Below are 24,068 nucleotides of genomic sequence, written 5' to 3' on the forward strand. Positions count from 1 at the left end.
GAAAGGAGAGGTGGCAAAATGATTTGTCTTATATCTGACAACTTGTCTAGAGGTAAGTCTAGAGGCAAGGCCTTCATTACTCTTCCATCTATAAGATCGGCATAGTGAACATGTCTTGCTCTTAAGCTTTGGCAAGGAAATCAATATAATCTCTTATCTACTAATTCTCAAAAGAATACATCTATGATCTGTGGTAATAAGACAATAGCCAGGCAGCTTGCTACAATTCCATACTAGTATACTATAATTATAATATAAATAACTAATACTTTAGATTCATCAACCATTTATTGAGTCCCATTGAGTTCTCTCTTCATTTGTGTTGTTTTGCCCATTTTTGCGTCCACCCAATTTTGTCCGGATCCACTTTCTGTCCATTTTATATCTCGCGATGCCTCTTTTCTCCGCAACATAACAGGTTTATACTTGGACTTTCAAGTTAAGCTGGTCTATTTCTTCAGACGTCTAGCTCAGTCTTTAGTCTTGTCATACTACCTGTTGACAGCATGGTTCATAAGCTCCCTCCCTCCCGCTGTCTCAGACATCAACTCCGTCTACAACTGTCTACGACTTCGTCAAGATGAGAAGCCAAGTCATCCTTGCCTCGCTTTCGCTCGCTGTCCACGCGGCAGTCCCGGGGACTGTACCTATCTCCAACGAAGAGAAACGTGGCCTGCTGGATCCGGAATTCGATTATGTCGTGGTGGGCGGCGGCACTGCCGGGGCTGTCATGGCTACACGCCTGGCCCAGAACTCGTTCAAGGTCGCCCTGGTCGAGGCTGGAGGCACCTATGAACTGGAATCCGTGGCTGAGGTGCCTGCTGCCGATGTGATTCCTGTCGGATCTGATCCCAAGACGATCGCTCTTCACGATTGGGGATTTGTCGCAGAGAACCAGCCCGGTGCGAATGGACGTTCCATCCATTACGCTCGTGGCAAATGTCTAGGTGGATCGTATGTTATGAATCATTAGATGGTGATGACGGTATTGAATAACAGTTGACAATTCTAGGTCTGCGATGAATTTCATGATTTACCAACGGCCAACCCGCGAATCCATGGATCAGTGGGCCTCTGCAGTCAATGATAGCAGTTATACCTTCGACGAGGTGCTACCGTACTACAAACGCAGCGTACAGTTCACTACGCCAAATACCGATCTTCGGTTCAAGAACGCCACGACAGAATACAACAGCGATGCCTTTGACTCTAGCGGAGGCCCCCTGCAGGTCTCGTACTCGAACTACGCCATGCCCTTCTCGACGTGGATGAATCTGGGCATGGAAGCCATTGGAATCAATCAGACAGAGGACTTCAACTCGGGCTCCCTAATGGGCGCCCAGTACTGTGCCTCGACGATCAACCCGAAGAATGAGCTGCGCAGCAGTTCCGAGGCGTCCTTCCTGGCCAACAAACCGTCCACGCTGACCGTCTACTCCAACACCCTCGCCAAGAAGATCATCTTCAACAGCGATAAAAAGGCTACCGGCGTGCAGGTGAAGGGCGACATCCTGGGGCTCGTCTCCACCACGCTCCAGGCAAAGAAGGAAGTCATCGTATCGGCGGGCGCGTTCCAATCCCCGCAACTACTCATGGTGTCGGGCGTTGGACCCCAGGACCTCCTGGCGCAACATAACATCCAGCTGGTTGCTGACCGGCCGGGTGTCGGCCAGAACATGTGGGATCATCCCTTCTTTGCACCCTCGTATCGCGTCAATGTTCCCACCTTCACCAAGATCGCCCTCAACCTGCTGGATCTGGCGGCACAGTTCCTGAAGATGGTCACGCAGCGAACGGGTCCGATGACGAACCCCATTGCCGACTTTCTCGCGTGGGAGAAGATTCCCTCGAATCTTCGATCCAACTTCACCTCACAGACACAAGCCCAGCTTGCCACTTTTCCCGATGACTGGCCTGAGGCAGAGGTAGGTACTCTAATTCAGCTCGATGGATTGTCCAAAGAAAGTGGCAAAACGCTAATGTTATTAGTATATCTCCGGAGCCGGCTACATCGGCGACCTGTCGAATCTGCTCACCACCCAGCCAAACGACGGATACCAGTACGCCTCGATGCTCGGGGTTCTCATCACCCCGACCTCGCGCGGCAACGTGACGCTCAAGTCCGCCGACACGGCCGATCTGCCCATCATCAACCCGAACTGGCTGGAGACAACGACCGATAAGGAAGTGGCAGTGGCCATGTTCAAACGCATGCGGCAGGCTTTTCAAAGCAAGGCGATGGCCCCCGTGGTGATTGGCGACGAGTACTTCCCCGGTGTGCAGACGAAGACGGATGCGCAGATCCTCACTTTCATCAAGAATAACCTTATGACGCTTTGGCACGCTGCTTCCACGTGCAAGATGGGATCGGCGGATGACTCCATGGCGGTCGTGGACTCTGAGGCGCGCGTGTATGGCGTCGAGGGAGTCCGTGTCGTGGATGCCAGTGCTTTTCCTTTTCTTCCGCCGGGTCATCCCCAGTCAACTGTTTGTAAGTTTTGACGGAGTATTCGACAGATAGGAGTATACGGGTACTAATGGTATACAGATATGCTTGCTGAGAAGATCTCCGAGGCCATCATCAATGGGTCTTAATCGGCCTTCTCTCTTCTCTTCTTCTTTGTCTTTATTAATAAGAATCGATAGGATAATAGTTTATATTGAAATGAAGGTTTATTGAAAGTTCACTACTTATTGTGAATATACCATACTCCTAAAGTACCGCTGTGATCTTCACTTAGCCAGGAATCAAAACAAAATCACATGTAGTCTTACTACACATCTTCTTGATGTCTGCTATAATGCAGAAGATGTATATCTCCCTCTGTGCACGCAGGAGTTCTTCCGCTGTTCTCGTGAAGCATTCTAGGTGAGGTACTGGACGAGAGCAAAGACGGGGAGAAATAGAATAAGCTAAGTTATATAGACGTCGTCATTTCTGTGTCCATGGCCTCAGTAAGGGTTGTCAATTAGCAGTTTTCACAGAATATGGGCTATCCTAGCCATAAGCTATTTATGAGACATGTTTACCTTATATGGAGAGTAGAGTAACTAGATTCTTTCTCTAGATTGAATATCTTATGATTGAATGAAAGTTCATAGATTCTTCGGCAATCTTTAGTAACTATCTTGTGTTAGTCCTTCGACGCGGTTGACCTTGTAGCAGTGAATAAGCAGCAGTGAATATTACACTCCCTGCCAGTATAAAAGCCAACAATCCTCGTTCCATCTATACCATAGCTTCATCTAAAAATGATCTGTTCAAGTGCCGCAACCTCATTCCAAGTCTCTAAAGTCAATAACAAAGAGTTGCCTTGATATCAACCATCGTCGAGCCCACTGACAGACTTCACATCATGGCCGAGACATATACAGCGCGCAACTGGCAAGATCAAGGTCATCAGCTCTACTCCTCGGCAAACTCTGGCCAAGGAATATGTCCGTGTAGGGGACGAACTCGGCGTCCAAGAGAGATTTCTCCAACATATCGGACAGTCACGGGGGGATTTTTTTGTTCACAAGGCATGAATCTAGTCTTTGGTCAAGTCGGATTTTTAAGAGTTGTCCAAAGCCATATTGAAAAAGACCGGACATCATCTGTGACGGATTAGGTGTCCTCAAGGCAGTAGGCGACATCAAGGTCCTATGGTCGCTGAACACTTCTGGTGACCTTCATCATTTAAGATGATCAAGATATTGAAAGTCATAAGCTAACGAGTTGATAGATCCTAAGCCAAATTGCACAGTACATGCGTGATCTCAGCTTGATATATGGTTTTATATCGATATACAGACGATATCTTGAAGCAGGATGATGAAGCAGGCCAAGTACAATCTCTTACAGCGCTGAGATCAACCATGAGCAGATACATTCCGGAGTAGAGGTTTCGCTACAGCAGTGCTCTTTTCAATTGTGAAAGCTTGTGTTGGATGCATCCAACATTTTTGGTCTGGGGAAAGAGAGCATGGAAACGAGAGATCAAGAGCAGATAGGATAGACGACCTAATGGTCATTGCTTGATCAGCATCTATCTGATAGCATCTGCAGAATCCGATAGAATAGCCGTTATCATTCCAAACATATAGAAAGCCTCGTTATATACGTGTTATTCAGAGAGCTCCAGGAACGAGAGATTCCCTACCTAGTCCCAAAAAACCACTAAGCCACCTTTCACCTTCACATTCCTTCGATCATGATTTGGAAGCCACAGCTGATGATGCAGTGTCCTAAGCCAACCATCTTTATAATAACGAATGAAGGTAGTTCAACTTCAATGTGATTCTTTTCGAGTCCTTGCCTAGTAGAGCTACAAGAGCATTGAGAGAGAGCGGGGTTGCGAGCATGATGATAGTGCCAATGGTGTCTTGGAGAATCTGACTGATCCCGAAAAGAGGGTCCTGCTAAATTGTGTTGTCTTCTTGGATGGGCTGACTTTGCCGCAGCTGAACTCGCCAATGGAAGTGACTTGATGGCTGGTTGTTGCTGAGTCGTGGGATGATTTGAGACTCGACGGGGTGGATTTGACACATCGTCCATCGAGTCCTCTGGGCAAAGGCATCGGAGTAAGCCACAACCTATACTGACTAAAAACTTATAGCCCCTATCAGTGTATCCAGGGAGGGAGAAATATTGAAAAGATGACAGGAGTCAAAGGCGAGCAAGACGAACAGTCATTGGACCAGGGCGAGTCACGGAACCCATTTCGATGTACAGCTGAAGGGTGTCGAGGTGCATGAACCCCGCTGCCCAAAGCCAGAAACGAGGTATGACTGGAATATGGTCTTCTCTATTGATTTGAGCTGTGGAAATCCAAGAGATTAAAGTGTAAACAAAGCCTGAGGCACAGTTGGGTTTGAGTGAATTGAACTAAGCCCGGCTGGGTGATAGGCAGGTAGCTTAGGTAAGTATTACAACTATCAGCCTCTCACTTCCTCTTCCTCTTCCTCTTCCCCTTGTTATCCATCCTCTATTTCTTGTAGAGACTTCTATCAAGGCTATGAGATCGAATCATAATGGCAGAGTTGGCTGTCGAGAGACCTGGGGATATTTACGAAGCACTCGTTGTATTGCCTCATATACCTAAGCACGATCAGCTGGGAGAGGATTCGAAGAGGAGGAGGAAGTGCACTCCCTCGCCAGAGACTAATTCGCCGTCGAAGAGTGTCATCCTATCTCCTTCTGGTGCTCTACCTTCCGAAAGGATCATCGTCAGCCTCCAAGAGACGCGTTTCGCATCATATGCGAACTATTTTCCCTCGGGAGAAGTTGCTATTCGTGAGTTCACACGCGCTGCTTGGAGTTTAGATACTGACTGTATTTGCTGTGGACCAGAAAAAAGATTTTTTCTTGAACCAAGGCACAATCACCCTGAAACACTGTTCTCTTACTTTCCCACAAATGATAACCTCCCCTGTCGTCACATCATCTTGCCGTTCCATCTCAGACATAACAACACGGCCTTTAATGCAGAAAACTCCAGAATTTTATCCCATCTGTTCCCCGATACCAGGGAGGTTTCCTTCGATGGGTATTTTCTGATCTTTTGGCTTGACCGATTACCGCCAAAGCCATGGCCCATAACAATTGCGGGCGTACAACCGTACCTTACATTAGATCCCAATGACGAGGGGCCCACGCCGCCCATTAAGCGGCCGAGCAGATCCATTTTCCGGGTCTCCCCAGAACTGGACGGCAGCGAAGCAAATGCTGACAGAGTCTTTGAAGTGGCCAGAGATTTCTTTCTAGATGCCGAGATACACATTACCGAGATTCAATACTGGGGAGGCTTTCTTGTGATTGTTCTTGAGGAAAAGGATACTAATCTCAAAAAAGTTCCAAGCTCTGTTGCAAAATGTCGATGCTTTTATGTATATGAACAGGAGATGGACCGACAGCTCCCAGCCAGGTCTGCGGCCAAACGAGTCTGTGATTCTGGCTTCGGTATCATAGACAATACGAAATACGATGTTCTACGTCCTGGCGTGATACTAAGCTCTGTAAGCTCTGAAAACGAAGTGAGCACAGAGACCGAACACCTCACATCCTCTGGAGTCCTGGTGGAAAACGAAATGGGTCACAAATACCTGACAGTAGCGTCACACGGAGTTGCCTATGGGGAAAACATCTTCCACCCGTCTTCTCCTGGAACTGAGATAGGGAAACTCATCCTGGAAGGGCCTCATACTGACATTGCACTTGCAAAACTGCACGACACAACCACCTTCCTCAACGAAACCTTTGAAAGTGCCACAGATGGTACAGACCCTGTCTCTCTAAGTGGGCTGGTGCCTGCGCATGAGGTCCAAATTGGTTCTACTATCTATATGAACAACCCTTTTACAGGATACTCGGAAGGAACATGCGGAGCAAGGTCGTGGACCCGGGTGCCTAGTGATGATCCCCACGTTCCAAACTTGCACTGGGTCAAGACTCAGTGGTCTTACCTAGGTCAAGGATTTCAAGAACAGCTCGAGGACGGCGTCTGTGGCTCTGCAATTTGGTCGGAGAGTGGCAAGGTTCTGGCTTTCTTTCGGTACGCCCCTGCCTCCGGTCCCTACAAAGATTGGTGTATGTCGATTGCAGCTGGAAACCTCATCGATCGCGGATACAAGCTTGCTACTTGAAAAGAGAGGGGAGGGAATACAAACGTCCTACCGACGAATAGATATACATTGTTCTCCTCTCTAAGCAGCGCATCTACACAAGACCGAATGGCGATAGAGAACGTCTTGGCTCATGCTGCTCAGAGATACACTTCTGTTTATTTCTCAAATTTCAAAGTATCAATTCAATTCATCAATTTTTCCAATACAAAACAATACCTATACTGTAATCTGTACTTCTCTAAAAGTCCCGATTGGGTTAGCCGTGCATGTGACCAGCCATGTGCCTGCCATAGTATCACCGTCGGACAATTGCAACCACAAGATCACTCTCTTTCTCCCACTCCAGCCCTCATCATTGTCATCACGCCTTGGACATACATGCATTACAGCCTGTCGATCTTTTCGGGTTCCTAGCTCCTACAGAATATGATTATTTGAGAACCCTCCGACTGGGCAGACCGCTTGTCGCCCGACGTCTCCACCCTGTGGGGGGACTGCAGACTGGAGCTCTAGAACAGCTGTTGACGGCTTGACATACGGGGAGCGGTACAGAGGCTGGGTTGAAGGATCGACAAGGGCTGCGAGAGCTCTCGTTATTGTCGGGTCATGCATGATGCCTGATTTGCCTGCGTTGATGGTGCAGAGCGGAGGTCTACGAAATGCCTCTCTCTGTTCCGCTACGTCTACCAGACAAGTCTTCAGTATGACGGTTATACAGACCTGTGTAAGTGTATTCTGATCTAGTTAATCAATCTTTCAAGGCCTTGTATTGATTGTTTTCTTGATAGTCGACTTTGTGGTCGCGAAACTCTGTCTGACAACCTCATTCTACGGCGAAGATGATCATCAACCAAATAATAGAAGATCGCCGTATTGGCATTGTCAGATAAGGAAAATAATATTGACGATGATCCAGTCTCTTTCAATTGCTCCACGTGTCCGATTAAGATGGTCTGACGGAGTAACTACTCCGTACGGTGAGTCCTTCCAGCCACCAGATAAACACAGTGCGGATTGTCTCTCTACTTCTCTTCTCGCCTGGTGTCCCTCATGATATCCCACACTTAGGAAATCACCTTGAGACTTGATAGTCCTTTACATGATACCGACTGTGGACCCTATCTCAGCTAAATATCTCATAATATTCAGACTTTCCTTCTGACCCTACTTTTTCACCACTAGGATTGCACTACATATGTCTGGTACTCCAGATATTGATAACGACTGAAAGCCGCTGAAAGACGTGTCAGCATACAGAAGAATCAACCTCCCTTTAATGCAAACCGGACATGGTTTTCAATTTCGAAAGCCGTGGGTGATTTCACGATCAAGGCGTGACGGAAAAAAATACCTCTTTTTGCTCCTGTTACTTCTGAAAACGGCGTCACCCTCCTGTTTTACTTTCCATCAACGTCTGGAATATCTTCCTTTAGTCTTACGAACCAGAGGAACTTGACTATTTTCGCCCCTCTCCAGACTACGTGGAGGGTCTCTTTCTCCCTCTGGGACACTATGCGGGGAAATATCTTGTCTGGGCAACAAATACCAAGCCCGCAAAACCCTAAAACTCCCCGACGGGTAATTGTTTTCGGGCAATGTCCGATCGGATATGCGGGGTGGAACGCCATGAAAGACGAGGGGCTCGCATTTAAAAGGGACGGGGAAATGGTACCCTGCCTGCAATAGTCGTGCTCCAACTCGAATATCCCAGCTTCGCCATGGAACACACCCTCTTCTACGACCACCCCGCCGACCTCTGGTCCGAGGCCATGCCCATCGGCAACGGCCGACTCGGGGCCATGGTCCGGGGCACGACAAATGTCGAGAGATTCTGGGTCAACGAAGACTCCGTGTGGTACGGAGGGCCCCAGGACCGCGTCAACCCGGCCGCCAAAGAGAATCTGGCTAAGATCCGCACGCTCATCGACGAGGGCCGCATCCGTGAGGCAGAGAGGCTGACGATCAAGTCCTTCACGGGGATGCCGGAGGCCATGCGCCATTACGAGCCGCTGGGCGATGTCCTGCTCCAATTTGGCCATGGCGTCGACCCGCCCGGTCCCTACAAGAATACGGTTGGTATCCCGCGTTTTGAGAACCAAAAGTACTCGTGGGCGTCGGGCGAGGCCAGCAACATCCCCGCGAACTACCGCCGAGCTCTCGATCTGGCTACGGGCGTCGCAAAGGTCGACTACAGATGGGAGGACAACCAGTACAGTCGTGAGGTCTTTGCCAGCACGGCTGACCAGGTCCTCTGCGCCAGCGTCACCTCGAACAACGCCCCGCTTTCGTTCTCTCTCGCGCTGAACCGCGGCGACCACGACGATTACGACCGCAAGCTCAACAAGACGTTCGACTCGCTGCGTCATATACCTGGTGGGATGGTCCTTTCGGGAACAATGGGGGGCAAGGGCGCCGTCGAATTTGCGCTCGGTGTGAAGGTCGTCATCGAGGGCGGAGAGGGGACTGTGGACGTCATGGGGACCGACATCGAGATCTCAGTTGCAGCCGGCGCACGTGTGGTGATTCTCGTATCGGGCGAGACGACGTACCGCCACGCTGACCCTGTCGCAGCAGCTACAGACCGGTTGAGCAGCGCTGCGAAGAAGCCCTGGAGCCAACTGCTCGAGGCGCATACAGCCATCTTCTCTCCCTTGTACCGACGGGTGGTATTGACCCTGCCAGAGAGCAATGATGGTTCAAGCAATCCGAATTCTCTTCGTCTTCTTCCCACCGATCAACGATTAGAGAGACTACGGCAGGCACATGGATCGCCTGGAGTGGAAGACCACGGTCTCGCAGCCCTGCTCTTTCACTATGGGCGTTACTTGCTCATCAGCTCATCACTTTCCGGTCTCCCCGCCAACCTGCAGGGGATTTGGAACTGCGATGCGATGCCAGTCTGGGGTTCCAAATACACCATCAACATTAACATTCAGATGAACTACTGGCCGGCGGAGGTCACCAATCTGCCGGAATGCCACGCCGTGCTGTTTGAATTCCTGGAGAAGCTGAGCACACGCGGCGCCCAGGTCGCGCGCGATATGTATGGCTGCCGCGGATGGGTGACGCACCACAACACTGATCTGTGGGCGGACGCTGCACCGCAGGACCAGGGCGTTTGCGCGACGTACTGGAACCTCGGCGGCGCCTGGTTCTGCACGCACCTGTGGGAGCACTACCAGTTCCATCGCGACGAGGCCTTCCTGCGCCAGGCCTTCCCGCTCATGCACGGCGCGGCGCTGTTTTTCGTCGACTTCCTCATCGAGCGAGACGGAGAGCTCATCACCTCGCCCAGCACTTCGGCCGAGAACTCATACTACTTTACGACACCAACAGGAACAACAACAACAAAGAGCGTCGGTTCCCTCTGCGCGGGACCAGCGTGGGATGCGCAGATCCTGCGGGAGCTGTTCGCGGCGTGCATCGCCGCCGGAAAGGTCTTGAACGAGCCGACGGCCGAGTTCGAGACCGTACTGGCCAAACTGCCGCAACCCCAGATCGGCCGACACGGGCAGATTATGGAGTGGCGCGAGGACTACGACGAGGTGGAAATCGGCCACCGCCATATCTCGCATCTGTGGGGTCTATTCCCCGGATCGACGATCAAGGGGGACAAACTCCACGCCGCCGCCAAACGCACCCTCGAGCGCCGCCTGTCAGGCGGAGGCGGCCACACAAGCTGGAGCATAGCCTGGATCCTGTGTCTGTATGCCCGGCTGCGCGACACCGCGGGCGTCGAACGCGCCATCAACCAGATGCTCGGCCACTCCGTGCTCGACAGCATGCTCACCACGCACCCGCCCTTCCAGATCGACGGCAACTTCGGCTTCACCGCCGCCGTGGCGGAGATGCTCCTCCAGAGCCATGACGGCGACTACGTCGATCTGCTGCCCTGTCTGCCCCCTGCGTGGGAGGAAACGGGCAGCATCATCGGCTTACGGGCTAGGGGTGGGCTCGAGATCGATCTCAAATGGAGTAAAGGCAAACTGATCGAGGCTGGAGCCAAGTCCAGCCTCGCTCAGACTAGGATGTTTCGCATTCCTGGCGAGAGGCTCGTCGGTGGTGTGAGTAAGGAGTTGACCGTTGACCTGCAGGCAGATGTGCGGGTTTGTATCTACACTGTTACTTAATGAGATGCCCTAGATGGATTATGAATTTCAAGTCAAGCTTTCAAATGAACTATAATGGGATCCTTCATAGTCTAGCCCTAGTAATACAAATTGATCGGGGAAATCTCAATGTACAAGCCTACAAGCCTACAAGCCTAGAATCCGGAATATACAATATGATACAAGAAGATCAAGTTTAATTGTCCTATAGATACCAAGTCGCAAACACAAGCGTCTACCCACTGACTGGAAACTGATAGTTCTTGAACTCCCTCGTCGGAACTTCCAGATTGAAGAGGGTATCGAGCTCCTCGTAGGTGCGATTTGCTGTCTAAGAGCTTGATTAGTAAAGGATCGACACATGGTTTATGAACATTGTCTGAACTCACCTCTGGTAACCTGTAATAACCCCAGACGAGTCCCAACAAGGAGATCCCCCCGAAGAGAAATTCGATCTTAGCACCCGCATTGGCTGCGCCAGGATTCAACAGGGCGGGCCCCAGCGCGGTCAGAACGAGATAGGAGGCGCCGTTGATGGTGGCGGTGAGGGAGAGGGTTTTGGCGCGCAGCTTGGTGGACGGGGTCTCGGTCGAGACGATGTACCCCAGGGGTAAGAGGGTGAGGGCGTACGCGAATTGCAGGGAGATGAGCAGGCTGGCCTGGGCCCAGGAGTAGGCGGGCGTGGAGGAATAGTCCTTGGCGAAGCTGAGCAGGGCGACCACCCACAGCATGATGACACAGTATCCGAGGCCGTACAGCCAGGCGGTGCGGCGGCCCACGTGTGGCAGCAGGAAGGGACACAGGACGGTGCCCAGGAAGCCGAGCGCGGCGAGGCCGATGGACATGTCAAAGGCGGCACCCGTATCGAGGCCGACCTGCTCGAAGAGGTAGGTGGCGAAGCCGACGGGGTTGCCCGAGAAGTTTTGAATGATGAAGAGCATGGAGCAGATCTCCAGCCGGCGGCGGTTCGAGCCGCGCAGGCAGTCCCTGTAGGTCGAGCCCAGGGCCTGCTCGCGCTCGTACGCGTCCGTCTGAGCCATGAGGGCGAGGGTGCTGGCGTTCTGGGCCGGCGAGACGCCAGTAGTCAGTCGGTCGAGTGAGCGCCGGGCGTCCTCCATCCGGTTCTGGCGCAACAGCCACCACGGCGACTCGGGCGCCCAAGCGAGCAGGCTGAGGATAAAGACAGGCCAGACCCACTGCACGGCGTAGGGGATCTTGTACGCCCACACATCGCTGCGGTTGATGAAGGCTCGCACGACGCCTATCTGAAGCAGCTGCCCGATTGTGTAGCACAGCGAAACATATGTGGTGAGCACGCCGCGCAGGGGCAGCGGCGTCACCTCGGATGCATAGGTGGGTGCGATCACATGGTAGCCGCCCCAGACAAAGCCGGCCAGGTACATTGACACGGTCAGGATCGTGCGTGTCGGCGCAAATACCTGCATCGTCACCAGCGCCGCCGTCGCGATCAGGTACCCGGCCAGCGTCCGCTTGCGCCCGAACCGGTCCATGGGGATCGCCGCTGCCCAGGCGCCGCCCACTTGGCCCACGATCGCGCCCATGCTCATGGCAATCTGCCACTGTGTTGGTACCTGGTACCCGCCACCTGCCACGGGCTCGCCCATGTGGTGCTGGAACGACGGCTGCGCATACAGGCTGCCCGTCACCTCGATGTCGTACGCGCGCATGATGATGCAGGTCGAGACAAGCATCGACCACAGGCATGCCTTGCGGTACTTCTTGAGCGCTTCCCACGTCGTTAGCTCGTGCTCGGCCAGTGCCGCCTCAATAGCCATCTGCTGGTTGAGGGCGTCCAGCTTGCCCCCTTCGACCTCATATTGCTGCTGCTGGTCGGCAGTGTCCTCGACGAGGATGATGTTGGCCTTGGGAGGCTCCATAACGAGATCGTAATAATTTGTAGCGAGACTCAATTGGTGGCCAAAAATTGAAAACGCAATGGGGAAAAGAAAACCAAAAAGGGAGATTAGTTGGTACTTTATACCATGGTTTATGCCATGTTTTCCAGGCAAATCTGGGGACCCCGCATCGCACGAACTCCGCAAAGTTTAGAAATTGCCCGAAAGCCGACGGGTATTTGTAAGGTTAAAAAAACTCGTACTCGAGACTCAAAATTGAGACTCGGGGTTTGACAGAAGCCCCATTGTCAAAAGGTCAACTGCTTTAATTGTAAACCGAGGCTGAATATGAGGGTCCTCTGGGAAACATGAATCACTGGGCCAGGAATATGAGAACTCACAATCTCAATTGTCCTCCAAGCCGCTGTATTAAGAATATCCAGAATGACAGGATCGTCAAGATATATCTTTCATGTGCCTAATACGGCTGAATTCAACAACTCCACCGTAAAAATAATTGGACCAGACTGGTCAGTAAACACTGCCCTAATAGCCCGACACACCGGCGAGCTCTTGCGCTTATTGGAGAATAAATGGCCTATTGAAGCTGTTTTCATTGTTATGACGCGTCCCGCCCGCCTGGGATTTCCAGAAGCATAACATATGTATCCAACCTTCGCTCGGACGTCAAGTAGCTATGCTGTGCACTTGATTAGTACTCGATCGAAAATACCGACCATGGGATGCCGTGATACGTACTCTATGAATCTCGGACATCACATCTTTCTCGGGGCAAAGGGGCTCTCCGTAAACGCAAACCCGTCACGCAACCTCGTCAGCCACCAAGGCGTGTCTCATTGTTACCCTGATGCCAATGAAGGTAAGCAATCCCATGCTACCACTGTATTATAGGATCTGCTGTTCTCTGACGAGCATATTTTCCTGTAGCCGGACTGTAGTTAATAGACGAGGATCGGAAGTCAAGGATATAAGAAGGGCTTGGGGTCAGACAAAGACTCATCTGGAATCCAAGCATGGAGTCTTCCATTCTCCTCTTTTCCTGCAATGCTGCTTGCCTGGTATTCCAAACTGTCAAGACAGACTGCTTGTCTTTGCTTGCAGAGAAGTCAAGGAGAACGTCTCGCAGCTTCCGAATTCCAGTTGGTCTCACGTGTTTGTTTTGCACCTGACCGTTGTTTGACGCCTTGTCAGGTGACCACCCTTCCGTGACTCAAACCTGAACTTCCTCATCCTCCTCCTCCTTCTTTTTCAGGTCGACTATACTCCTCCCTCTGCTGCCTGCCACCATTGAGGGCTTGTGGGTTCTTCATTGATATATACTTCTTTCTACAGCAAATCGTCTCGTCAAGATCTCTCTGAGTTGGCCGACTGTGAGAAGTTCTAGTGTTGGATAGGAGGTTTAACCAACAGTTGACGGTGGTGTATTTTTCACCCAGCTGGAATGGCTTTTGATAGAGCTTGTGGCCTTCTGGACTGGCTGTGGTCTACAGCTCTGTCTGTAAGCGGAATTTTGGTTTCTGAACTACTGAGATCTCTGCTAACTAACCGTGACGAGAGAGCAGGTACACCACCCATTCCCTCAAATAAACGTCGGACCCTCACGCAATCAAAACTGGCTAGATTAAATCAATAATGCCGAGGCAGAGAGTGATACACCAGCCTTGAACATCTAGCGGTCTCACACTGAGTATCACTACGCCCGAGTAGTATACGCAAGCCCTGCGACTACGTCTCCTGACATGTAGCAGGGCACTGGGGATTACGTCACGAACGTACGTTCCTGTTTTATTAGCTTAATATTAACTGCAAGTATTGAAGATGCTAATTTTATCCTTATCTATATGTAGTGGTGGTTCATATTCAACTTTTGTCATCACGCCAAAGACTATAACCTAGACGGCCAGTGAAAAACGAGGAGAACCCAAAAGCCACGCAGACACCAGGAATTAAGCTTAACCTTACATATTACTTATGCGTCGCTGGACTCCTTGTCTTGTTGAAACATGCTGGTTTAAACTCTGATCCGATAAGCCACGCGGCAGGCGACGATCACTGGCATCCCTGTGGATCCCTCGTGGATCATTTCTACTTCTTGAAGAATTTCTTACTCGCCGGAGCGAAAGTTACATCCGATATTGGAGAGTGGATCATACTTTCCACGGATGGGCAAGCCGTTTCATTCTTCAGTCTTTCGTGTTCGTGTGGAACCACTGCATGCCTATCCACGGACTATAGTGATACTCACAGTGGCTGGCCCCTTAATTTGGAGAACGGTCAAGATTGAAAATGATACTTATAATACGAAATCAAGGTCTCACTCTGGTCACATTTTTTTACAATCACCGGTTTCCTTATTTCTCGTCTTCTTCATCCATTTTATCTTTAGGATGAAGTATCGTACCGAGACGGCCGCCTTGATGGCTGGCCTTCTGTCCACCACCCATGCTGCTCTTTACGAAACCCCCATCGAGACAGAGTATGGTATGGTGCAGGGCGCTGCCGCGCTCAACTCATCCATCGATGGTCTCTTCCCCAACTGGCAGAACATCTCTGCGTGGAAGGGAATTCCCTACGCTGCCTCGACCGCAGGCAAGAACCGGTGGCGACCCCCCCAGCCTCGTGAGGCCTGGAACGGCACCCTGGATGCCACCAGCTTCAGTGACGCCTGTCCGGACACTGGGTCCAGTGATACCGCGAGCGAGGACTGTCTGACGGTGAACGTCTGGTCGCCTGCCACCTCTGCGGACGAGAATCTGCCCGTCATGGTGTGGAGCTACGGCGCTGGGTTCAGCTCCTCCAGCGACGAGTTTGACGGCAGCGGGCTTGCCAGCAAGGGAATCGTCTTCGTCAGCTACAACTATCGGACGGGCCCCTTTGGCTGGCTGGCGCTGCCGGAACTGGCGAGCGAGTCGCCCACCAACACCTCTGGCAACTACGGTCTGCTGGATCAGATCGAGGTCCTCAAGTGGGTCAAGGCCAACATCGCCAACTTCGGTGGTAACCCGGACCATGTCGTCAGTGCGGGCCAGTCTTTCGGCTCCGGAGCCGTGCTGCACACCATCAACAGCCCGCTGGCTAAGGGTCTGATTGTGGGCGCCATCGCCGAGAGCGGCATCAAGGACCCCTATGACCCGGACTACGGCACCTACGGCTCCAACTATGTCAACATGACCTATGCCGAGTCTTTCAGCGAGACATACCAGAGCAGTCTGAATTGCACCACGGTTGAGGAGCTGCGCGAGCTGACCGTCGACGAGCTCCTCGACGGCACAGGCGTTGATGCCTTCACCGGTGGCTTCAACCCAGTCCTCGACAACTGGGCCATCCCCTCCACCTACTTCGAGAGCCTGGTCAACGGGCCGGCCAACGACGTGCCCATCCTGGTGGGCAACAACCGTGATGAGGACGAAGCCACGTACAACCTCAGCATGACCGTCGCCGAGTTCAAAGAGGACATCGTCGACACGTACGGGGCGTACGCTGACCAGTTCCTGGCCGAGTACAACGTGACCTCCGATGCCTGGGCCGGCCGCGCCTACGACGCCATCTCGCGGGACCGCGCCCGCATTTCTACCTGGCTGTACAGCGTCAGCTGGGCCAAGACCGCCTCCAGCCCCGTCTACACCTACGAGTGGGACCACGCGCCCCCGGACCAGGACTCGGGAGCCTACCACGCCTCGGAGATCTTCTACACGCTCTACTCACTGTGGAACGTTGACAGCACCGACTGGCAGCCGGCGGACTACGAGATCGCCGACAAGGTCTCTTCCTACTGGGCCAACTTCGTCAAGACCGGCAACCCGAACAACGGAAGCTCCTACACCGCGGGCACGCTGGCCCACTGGCCTCCCTCGGTGGCCACGTCGAACACCACCTTCAACATCGGCGACTCCTTTGAGGTTGTTCCCTTGGCGTCGAACGCGCAGATCGAGACCATCTTCAACTGGTTCATCTATGACATGGACGGCAAGCCTTATTAGACTTGTCTATCCCTCCTCCTTTTTCTTTTTCATTCTCATACTATGATCTATCTTTCTCTGTACATTTTCAATAGATATAGATAGAGCAGAGCGGTGTTGGAGTAAATAGAATATCGAAATTCCAATGATACAGATCATCTACGGACTCGTTTCCTCACCTCACAGATTAATTACCGTAACGGAGAGAGCCTATCGACTTTGAGGAATTGTAGGAAACAACAAGGGACAAGGAACAGTTGGTGGAAGTAAAGTAATGTCGTCCCGTGACTCCAAGTCACGGCCCACGGGGCTGTCATATCACATGAGTCGTCCTCAATCGTTCCTTCCTTCTTCCCTCTTCGCTCCTTCCTTCCTTCCAATTTTCTATCCCACTTCATACACGCAAGATTCTCTCCTACTGTTCCATTCTTCCTTCTTTGAGAATCGCATCTCTCAAGGCTGAGGCAAGTCATGGTTCCTTCAGCCAATGCTTTCGGTCAGATTAGCGCCGTATACAGGAGCGTCAGGCTGCCCGCGTTAACGGGGCGAGATGGACTCGAGAGATGCGCTGTCTTCACAGTGTGTCTTGTTGCTCTGCCTTGCGCTTAATGAAACACCACTGGCCCCTTCATAGGAGCTAGAGAAAATAGAGTAGTCGTTAAAATACTCGGTACTAGTCATGGCCCTGCTCATGATACCAGGTGATTTTTTATCACTAAGGACTTTATCTATTGATTTACTTCTGGCTCATTATCTTCCCTCGCACGATTATGTTACCTGAATCCAATGTCGGGGAAAGGATTTTGGAGGTGGGGATCTTGACTGCCTTGCCCATAGAGGGTGAGGCTGTTCAAGGTGTCTTCGATGAGATATACGAAGGCGATAATTTGGATATTGAAGCTTCTCAAAGCGAAAGAGCATCAATATTTGAATTCTCATACACAATAGGCAGGATTGGACGCCATGAAGTCGTGCTGGCGTATATGCCTGGAATGGGCAAGGTGAATGCAGCAAATATAGCGTCAAGCTTACGATCAAGTTTCATTGATTTGAAACTGGTGCTTCTGGTGGGAATCTGTGGTGGGGTGCCGAATGGGCTGGATAATTCAGAAATTGTGCTCGGCGATATCATCATCAGCAAGAACGTGGTGCAGTCTGACTTTGGGAAACAGTATCCCGAGGGCTTCGAAAGAAAAAATACCGTGTCTAACAATCTGAGGGAAACAGGCCTGGAAATCCGGTTATTTCTTGAAAATATCGAAGACAACAAGAAAATACTTGGAGAGAAGACGTCCAAGAATCTCATTTCCTTGCTTGAAAGGCCTGGTTTTGAAGAGGTCAAATATCCCGGGGCTCATGAAGACAAGCTTTTTCCACCCGACTACCTTCACCAGCACCATGATACCCAAGACTGCGGATGCCATGAGGGTCAGACCTGTTCCGTAGCAAGGCAGTCCCCGTGTGAGCTGCTAGGCTGTGACCCCGAGTTGCTGGCACGCGAAAGGCCTCGCGCTCGACAAGGACAAAATCCAGCCATCCACTTCGGCTCAGTTGCATCTGGGGACGCAGTGATAAAATGTGGCATGTATCGGGACCAAATCGCGAGACAAGAGAATGTCATAGCTTTTGAGATGGAAAGTGCAGGGATCTGGGAGCTCCTTCCGTGTTTCATGGTCAAGGGAGTCTGTGATTATGCAGACAGTCATAAAAACAAAAAGTGGCAACTATACGCAGCCGCCACTGCTGCTGCTTGTGCCCAAGCAACTTTGGAGCTCTGGGATAGGCGCAGTCAGCAGCGGCCTTCACGAAACCGAGTGGTAAGTCCATGTTATGAGCCAGTTTCAAGAGAAGATTACTCACTATAAAAGAGCAATGGAGGGAAGAATTCAGAAAGGACGAAGCTTCTAGGTCAAGTAGTATCACCCGATCCATCCCCGAGCTTCACCAGCTACGGCTCAATGGTCGCCATTCAAGGCGGTATTGTAAACGCCCAGGGAGCTATCTTCAATCAGTGAGTTTCCGACTCTCTACACTGTGGTAATCCATCACTAAAGCCATCTACAGAAGAGTATATGATGCTCTCGAGAGTTTGCCTTATGTACCTGAAGCCATCTTCAATAACATCGAGCGAAAACAAGATCTGTGTCTTGAAGGGACACGAGAGGCCTTGCTGCAGGAAATATACGAATGGGCGGACAGTGATCAAGAACAGCCTCTACTTTGGCTGAGTGGATGGGCAGGAACTGGGAAATCGACCATCGGTGTGACTGTGGCCCGGAAATACGAGGAGAAAGGCCGTCTAGGAGCGTCGTTCCTTTTCAGCAAAGGCAAAGGAAACTCTGAATCTGCGATGAAATTTGTCGCCACTGTCGCATATCAACTCGCACAAAAATCTTCCCTGATCAAAGATTCGATCTGCAAGACGCTTGAGAAAGATCGAGATATCGTGAACAAGTCTCTGTCTGATCAATGGCATCAGTTGATCTTAAAGCCTATGTCAGACCTTCCAGATGATGAAGGCAAGGCCCCCTATATTTTGGTTATTGATGCGCTGGACGAGTGCGAAGAAAGCAGAATCCGTGACATACAAACAATACTTTTCGAAAACCAATCAAATCACCTGCGAGTTCTCGTCACAAGCAGACCAAATCTTGATCCTTCCTTTCAGCCGGCTAGTGGACCGGGATGCCAGTCTCATTCCATTGTGCTGCATAACATTGCTACCGACATTGTTGAACGAGATATCCTAAAGTTTCTAGAACATCATCTCGCAAAACTAAGACCTGACTGGCCAGGAACAGAACGCATCAACCGCTTAGTCCAGATGGCAAGCGGTCTCTTTATATGGGCCGCGACTGCTTCTCGATACGTCACCAGCGGGGGAGGAGCACTCGCTGAGCGAAGGCTTCGAAAGGTGCTCGACAACGATATATGTCCAAACTCACCAGAAGGTTCGCTGGACGACATTTATATCACAGTCCTTCGAGACTCTATTCCTGCCAATTGGTCTGATGAGGAGCGGCGCGTTTGCTGCTACTCTCTGAGACAATATCTCGGCAGTATAGTGGTCCTCTTCGAGCAGATGTCTCCTCACTCCCTTTATAAGATTATGGAGGTGAATCCGGATAAGAAAGCTGAAATTGAAGTACACGAGCTCTTGAGAAACATCCGGGCCATTTTAGACGTCCCAGAAGGTAAAGACGAGAAACGAACAGTATTTCGGCTGCATCATCCCTCGCTTCGGGGCTTTCTCCTCGATGCAAATAGATGCACCGATATGGAATTTCATGTGGACAAGAAGCAAGCCCACCGGACATTGCTGGATGGATGTCTTCAGCTGTTATCACAAACTCTCAAACGAGACATTTGTGGTCTAGAGGCATCTGGCATCTTTGACAGAACGCCAGACCAACTTCGAATCGAGCATTTGCTTCCTCCAGAGGTTCAGTATGCATGTCTTTACTGGGTAAAACACCTCCAGCAGTCTGGCTATGTGGTTCAAGAAAATGATACCATTTATCAATTTATTAATGAGCATTTACTTCATTGGCTCGAGGCATTGAACTGGATGGGAAAAGGCCATGATGCACTGGAGGCACTAAGGTGCTTAGATTCCCTCACTATAGTAAGTCCCATCAACAGAGCGCAAAGTAATTCATCTCTAATGGCTGTAAAGCAAAATAAAAGGTCTGGGGTATCCATTCTCATCAAGAGCTTGATCCGGTTTACCCAACGCAACCTCGATATTCTAACAGAAGCACCTCTTCAACTTTACAGCAGGACCCTTCCATTTGCGCCACGAAGAAGTCCTGTCTGCAAAAAGGATAAACGCGACGCATTGCATTCAGTCAGATCCTTGCCCAAGTTCTATGGCGGCTGGGCCCGGTTCATACGAAGGAAGAAAAGGAACTGACAGATACTATAATACTGCAAGTCACTTTTAGGTTCCTGAAATACTACAATTGGTATCATTTTTGTATTGCTATTAACTAGTAGTATGAAGATAGGTATTTTGGATAGACTATATGTTAAGTATCAAGCTTGCTTTTGACTGGATAATAACGGATTAGCATCGGATCAATGCTCGATTAGAAGTAAGTCAGTATCAAGTTGTCCGCAGTGTAGTTTTGAAAAACGTGTTTCTGAAGACATCCTTGTGAAATGTGAAATAGAATTCCCCTCTAGATTGAGAACCACAGCTAGACCTGCGCCTGAGGAACTGGCTGAGGAGCTGCATGGGGAACTGGTTGGGGAGCTGATTGAGGAGTCTGCTGGGGACCTTGCTCCAGACCATCCCTATCCAGAGATTAGTTGAGTATTATGATCTGGCTATTGATGGTACTTACGCCGTCACTCCTCTCTTCTCGTTTCTTTCTATTTGGTCTCTCCTTTCTGAGCGGTGGAAGGCAACAACCGCAATTCCCTGAACCGTCAGTATATACAGACATACATCATCTGCTGAGTGAGACCATACCAATACCGCACTGCAGAAGTATAACAACGCCGTGATGAAAGTGAAGGCCAGGTTGGCTCTCCAATCGCCACAGTTATGCGTGCCGACGACAGTTGTCGTGACGTTGCCGGTGGGATAGACGGTCCACCATCTACCCCAGTAGTAGCCCCAGTCTGTCACGTACCAGGTGGAATGGCAGCCTCCGGAGACAGTCAACTAGACGATAGAAAGGGATATTAGCTATTCATGTGCATGATATAGTTGGATATATTTTCGTCCGATTGAATTGGCCCTTACATTCGCCATGAGGCCAAAAGCGACGATCCAGAGAATAAAGAAGATAAAGTCAAGGATGAAGGCATAGAAGAATCTGATCCAGGGGAAGACCATGATCAACGACGCAGCCAGGCTGAGACTGGCAATCACCAGGCTGTAGATGATGCGGCTGTCATTGTGTCCGTGGGGGGCTGCGTCCACGAAATGCTGGAAGCGGCCGAGGATGCCTACCACGATGGCCGAGCCGATGATCTCCCCGATGCGGAAGAGGAGGTAGAAGACAATTGCCCAGGTCTGCATTTCTTTATATTTCCTTGAGGATAACAATAGAAGTTGTTGAATGACAGAAAGACCCAAGTCGAAAAAGCTCTCAGCTCTTCTAGACACCGAAGCTAGTTATATAGATGATAGCACGAACCACGGTAGACTGGATCATGAGATCTTACCCTATTCAGCATCTATACTGATCCGGCCGGCGCCTAGACTTGTCCATGGGAGGTATACTTTAATCCTGACATATGAGGCTGGTCGATTTGTATAGCAAGATAAGATTTGAGCCTCTGCGAACCACGGTTCATCCGTCCGACTCGAGCTCGTAGAAGTGGCCCTTTTCAACGCAATACGAGCTTGACAGTTTGCATTGCTTTTCGTATTACTCTATCGTCTAGAGCAAATACGTAGTCTGAGGCAGGTTGTCTCCTGAAAGATAGCAGTTGGTTGGAATCAACTCGAGATGCGACAGGAGAGAGGGAGTAGTTCGCCGTTGGTACCATATTTTCTTTGTTTACACAGTCTGGAGAGACTACTGCTGTCTCTCCAGCTGGCCTGGCGTTGGAATAGCTTCAGGAGAGATGAATCACCAAGAATGTCTGCTGCAGGAGTTGGGATGATGTCGTCGTCATTTCGGCCTGAGGCATAAAACATGTGACTCCGGATCATGTGATGTGACTAAGCAGTCACACGTGACTGGGATATCCTGTGTCTACGCTATTCCATATTTGGAGATACATCAAAAAAAAATCCCGTCGCAGCTTCACCTCCACCCGGACATCCTCCAACGTCGAACAACATGGCGGCCCCCGTTCTCTCTCTTCCGCAGGTCAGGCTGCCTGCGCTGCCGTCAACACGCTTGACGCCGGAGCAGCAGTACTGGAAGACCTTTAAGAACCCCCTGCTGATCCCCTCGCCCGCCAACAGCCCCATTAGCCTCATCACCCAGCCCGCCGCGCCGACGACTGCGTCCGCCTTCCCCTCGCTCACGCAGCCCCCGGATGTGTTCACAATCACGACGGGCGCCCGGGTCCAGATTTACTCTATTCGCACACGGAAACTCCTGCGGACAATCACCCGCTTCGACGACACAGTACGCGGCACCGATGTGCGCCCGGACGGCCGTGTGCTCGTCACCGGCGACGACAGCGGCACGCTCCAGGTATTCGACGTGGGCTCGCGGGCGATTCTGAAGACGTGGAAGGAACACAAGCAGCCGGTCTGGGTGGCGAAATTCTCGCCCAGCGACCCGACCACGATCCTCACGGCCAGCGACGACCGGACCGTGCGACTGTGGGATCTCCCCGGTGACTCGAGTGCACGGACGTTCGTGGGACACACAGACTATGTACGCAGTGGAAGTTTCATGCCGGGCTCGCTGGCGTCGTCCAGTGTCGTGGTCTCGGGCAGTTACGACCGGACGGTCCGGCTGTGGGATCCGAGAGTGGAAAACCGGGCCGCGATGGTGTTCAAGATGGGGGCGCCGATCGAGAACGTGCTCCCCATGCTGTCGGGTACGACGGTGCTGGCCTCGGCGGACAACAAGATTGCCGTGCTGGACATTGTGGCCGGGCGGCCGATGCACATGATCCAGAGCCACCAGAAGACGGTGACGACGATGTGTCTGGCGTCGAACGGCGAGCGGCTGCTCAGCGGTGGGCTCGACGGCCACATGAAGGTGTTTGAGACGACCGGGTGGAACGTGGTGGCCGGGTCCAAGTACCCGTCACCGATCCTGTCGCTGCAGGCCATCACCAGCGGCCCGACGCAGGAAGACAAGCACATCGCCGTGGGGATGCAGTCCGGTCTGCTGTCGATCAAGACGCGGCTGTCTGGCCAACAGAAAGTGCGCGAACGGGAACGGAAGAAGGAGATGCAGGCCCTACTAGATGGCAAGCTGGAGGAGCACGACCGGAAGATGGCGAAGAAGAAGCGCGGCAGCGGGTGGGAGAAGCGGCTGCGCGGGCGCGATTTCATCGGCGAGGGCGCCGAGATCGTCATCGAGGGCCAGGATGCCCGGAAACGCAAGAAGGAGCAGGCGTGGGAGCACGACCTGCGCAAGGGTCGGTACGGCCAAGCTCTAGACCAAGTGCTGGCCTCGGCGGACAAGACCGCCCAGCTGACACTCCTGACAGCCCTGCGGCACCGGTCTGCTTTGGCGGCCTCGCTGCGGGATCGCGACGAGGAGACGCTGCAGCCCGTGCTGCGCTGGGTGTACAAGCACATTGCGGAGCCGCGGCTGGTGGACCTCAGCGTCGAGGTCGCCATGGCGGTGCTGGACATCTACTCCAAGGATTTGGGCCAGTCGGCCCAGATCGACAAGCTGGTCGAAAAACTGCACCAGCGCGTGCGCGCCGAGGTCGAAATGGCCCAGCAGGCTTTCCAGACCCGGGGGATGCTCGACATGCTGTAATAGGGGAACTCATAAATCATGAGTATCAACCAAAAAAAAAAAAAAAAAAAAACAAGTTTCCAGGCTTGTGTCTGGTCTGAGGAGCAGTATATCGCTGGATACCCG

General features: G+C 51.6%; 9 protein-coding genes across 9 annotated transcripts; 7 read left to right on the plus strand and 2 right to left on the minus strand.

The window, feature by feature from the left end:
* Positions 1-580: 580 nt before the first annotated feature.
* On the plus strand, positions 581-2,595 carry ASPZODRAFT_14855 (hypothetical protein; the record flags this gene model as incomplete). The annotated part of the gene is made up of 4 exons (XM_022725387.1): positions 581-954; positions 1,013-1,925; positions 1,990-2,491; positions 2,549-2,595. 4 exons carry the CDS (start codon positions 581-583, stop codon positions 2,593-2,595), a joined length of 1,836 nt encoding a protein of 611 aa, XP_022583239.1.
* Positions 2,596-5,013: 2,418 nt separating this feature from the next.
* On the plus strand, positions 5,014-6,717 carry ASPZODRAFT_93739 (hypothetical protein; the record flags this gene model as incomplete). The annotated part of the gene is made up of 2 exons (XM_022730470.1): positions 5,014-5,275; positions 5,333-6,717. 2 exons carry the CDS (start codon positions 5,014-5,016, stop codon positions 6,622-6,624), a joined length of 1,554 nt encoding a protein of 517 aa, XP_022583240.1. The 3' UTR covers positions 6,625-6,717.
* A 1,607-nt stretch (positions 6,718-8,324) lies between these two features.
* On the plus strand, positions 8,325-10,736 carry ASPZODRAFT_93743 (hypothetical protein; the record flags this gene model as incomplete). The annotated part of the gene is made up of 2 exons (XM_022730471.1): positions 8,325-8,648; positions 8,730-10,736. 2 exons carry the CDS (start codon positions 8,325-8,327, stop codon positions 10,734-10,736), a joined length of 2,331 nt encoding a protein of 776 aa, XP_022583241.1.
* A 214-nt stretch (positions 10,737-10,950) lies between these two features.
* ASPZODRAFT_62058 (hypothetical protein) lies at positions 10,951-12,511 on the minus strand (the record flags this gene model as incomplete). Its single annotated transcript, XM_022729046.1, has 2 exons — positions 10,951-11,046; positions 11,105-12,511. 2 exons carry the CDS (start codon positions 12,509-12,511, stop codon positions 10,951-10,953), a joined length of 1,503 nt encoding a protein of 500 aa, XP_022583242.1.
* Positions 12,512-14,326: 1,815 nt separating this feature from the next.
* ASPZODRAFT_114013 (hypothetical protein) lies at positions 14,327-16,675 on the plus strand. The gene is made up of 2 exons (XM_022721073.1): positions 14,327-14,364; positions 14,440-16,675. The coding sequence occupies exon 2, from the start codon at positions 14,755-14,757 to the stop codon at positions 16,570-16,572; it is 1,818 nt and encodes a 605-aa protein (XP_022583243.1). The 5' UTR covers positions 14,327-14,364; positions 14,440-14,754; the 3' UTR covers positions 16,573-16,675.
* A 555-nt stretch (positions 16,676-17,230) lies between these two features.
* Positions 17,231-18,566, plus strand: ASPZODRAFT_158382 (hypothetical protein; the record flags this gene model as incomplete). The annotated part of the gene is made up of 3 exons (XM_022726355.1): positions 17,231-17,252; positions 17,389-18,368; positions 18,420-18,566. The coding sequence occupies 3 exons, from the start codon at positions 17,231-17,233 to the stop codon at positions 18,564-18,566; spliced, it is 1,149 nt and encodes a 382-aa protein (XP_022583244.1).
* A 65-nt stretch (positions 18,567-18,631) lies between these two features.
* Positions 18,632-20,464, plus strand: ASPZODRAFT_61828 (hypothetical protein; the record flags this gene model as incomplete). Its single annotated transcript, XM_022729016.1, has 2 exons — positions 18,632-20,176; positions 20,228-20,464. Coding segments are annotated over 2 exons (1,782 nt in total), but the record flags the coding sequence as incomplete, so codon positions are not given.
* A 286-nt stretch (positions 20,465-20,750) lies between these two features.
* On the minus strand, positions 20,751-21,580 carry ASPZODRAFT_14861 (hypothetical protein; the record flags this gene model as incomplete). Its single annotated transcript, XM_022725397.1, has 4 exons — positions 20,751-20,847; positions 20,898-20,974; positions 21,026-21,220; positions 21,302-21,580. The coding sequence occupies 4 exons, from the start codon at positions 21,578-21,580 to the stop codon at positions 20,751-20,753; spliced, it is 648 nt and encodes a 215-aa protein (XP_022583246.1).
* A 749-nt stretch (positions 21,581-22,329) lies between these two features.
* Positions 22,330-24,014, plus strand: ASPZODRAFT_130855 (hypothetical protein). The gene has a single exon (XM_022722615.1). It carries the CDS (start codon positions 22,350-22,352, stop codon positions 23,961-23,963), a length of 1,614 nt encoding a protein of 537 aa, XP_022583247.1. The 5' UTR covers positions 22,330-22,349; the 3' UTR covers positions 23,964-24,014.
* The last annotated feature ends 54 nt before the right edge of the window (positions 24,015-24,068 follow it).

Source organism: Penicilliopsis zonata (genome assembly GCF_001890105.1).
Source record: "Penicilliopsis zonata CBS 506.65 unplaced genomic scaffold ASPZOscaffold_4, whole genome shotgun sequence".
NCBI classification, from domain to species: Eukaryota; Fungi; Ascomycota; class Eurotiomycetes; order Eurotiales; family Aspergillaceae; genus Penicilliopsis; species Penicilliopsis zonata.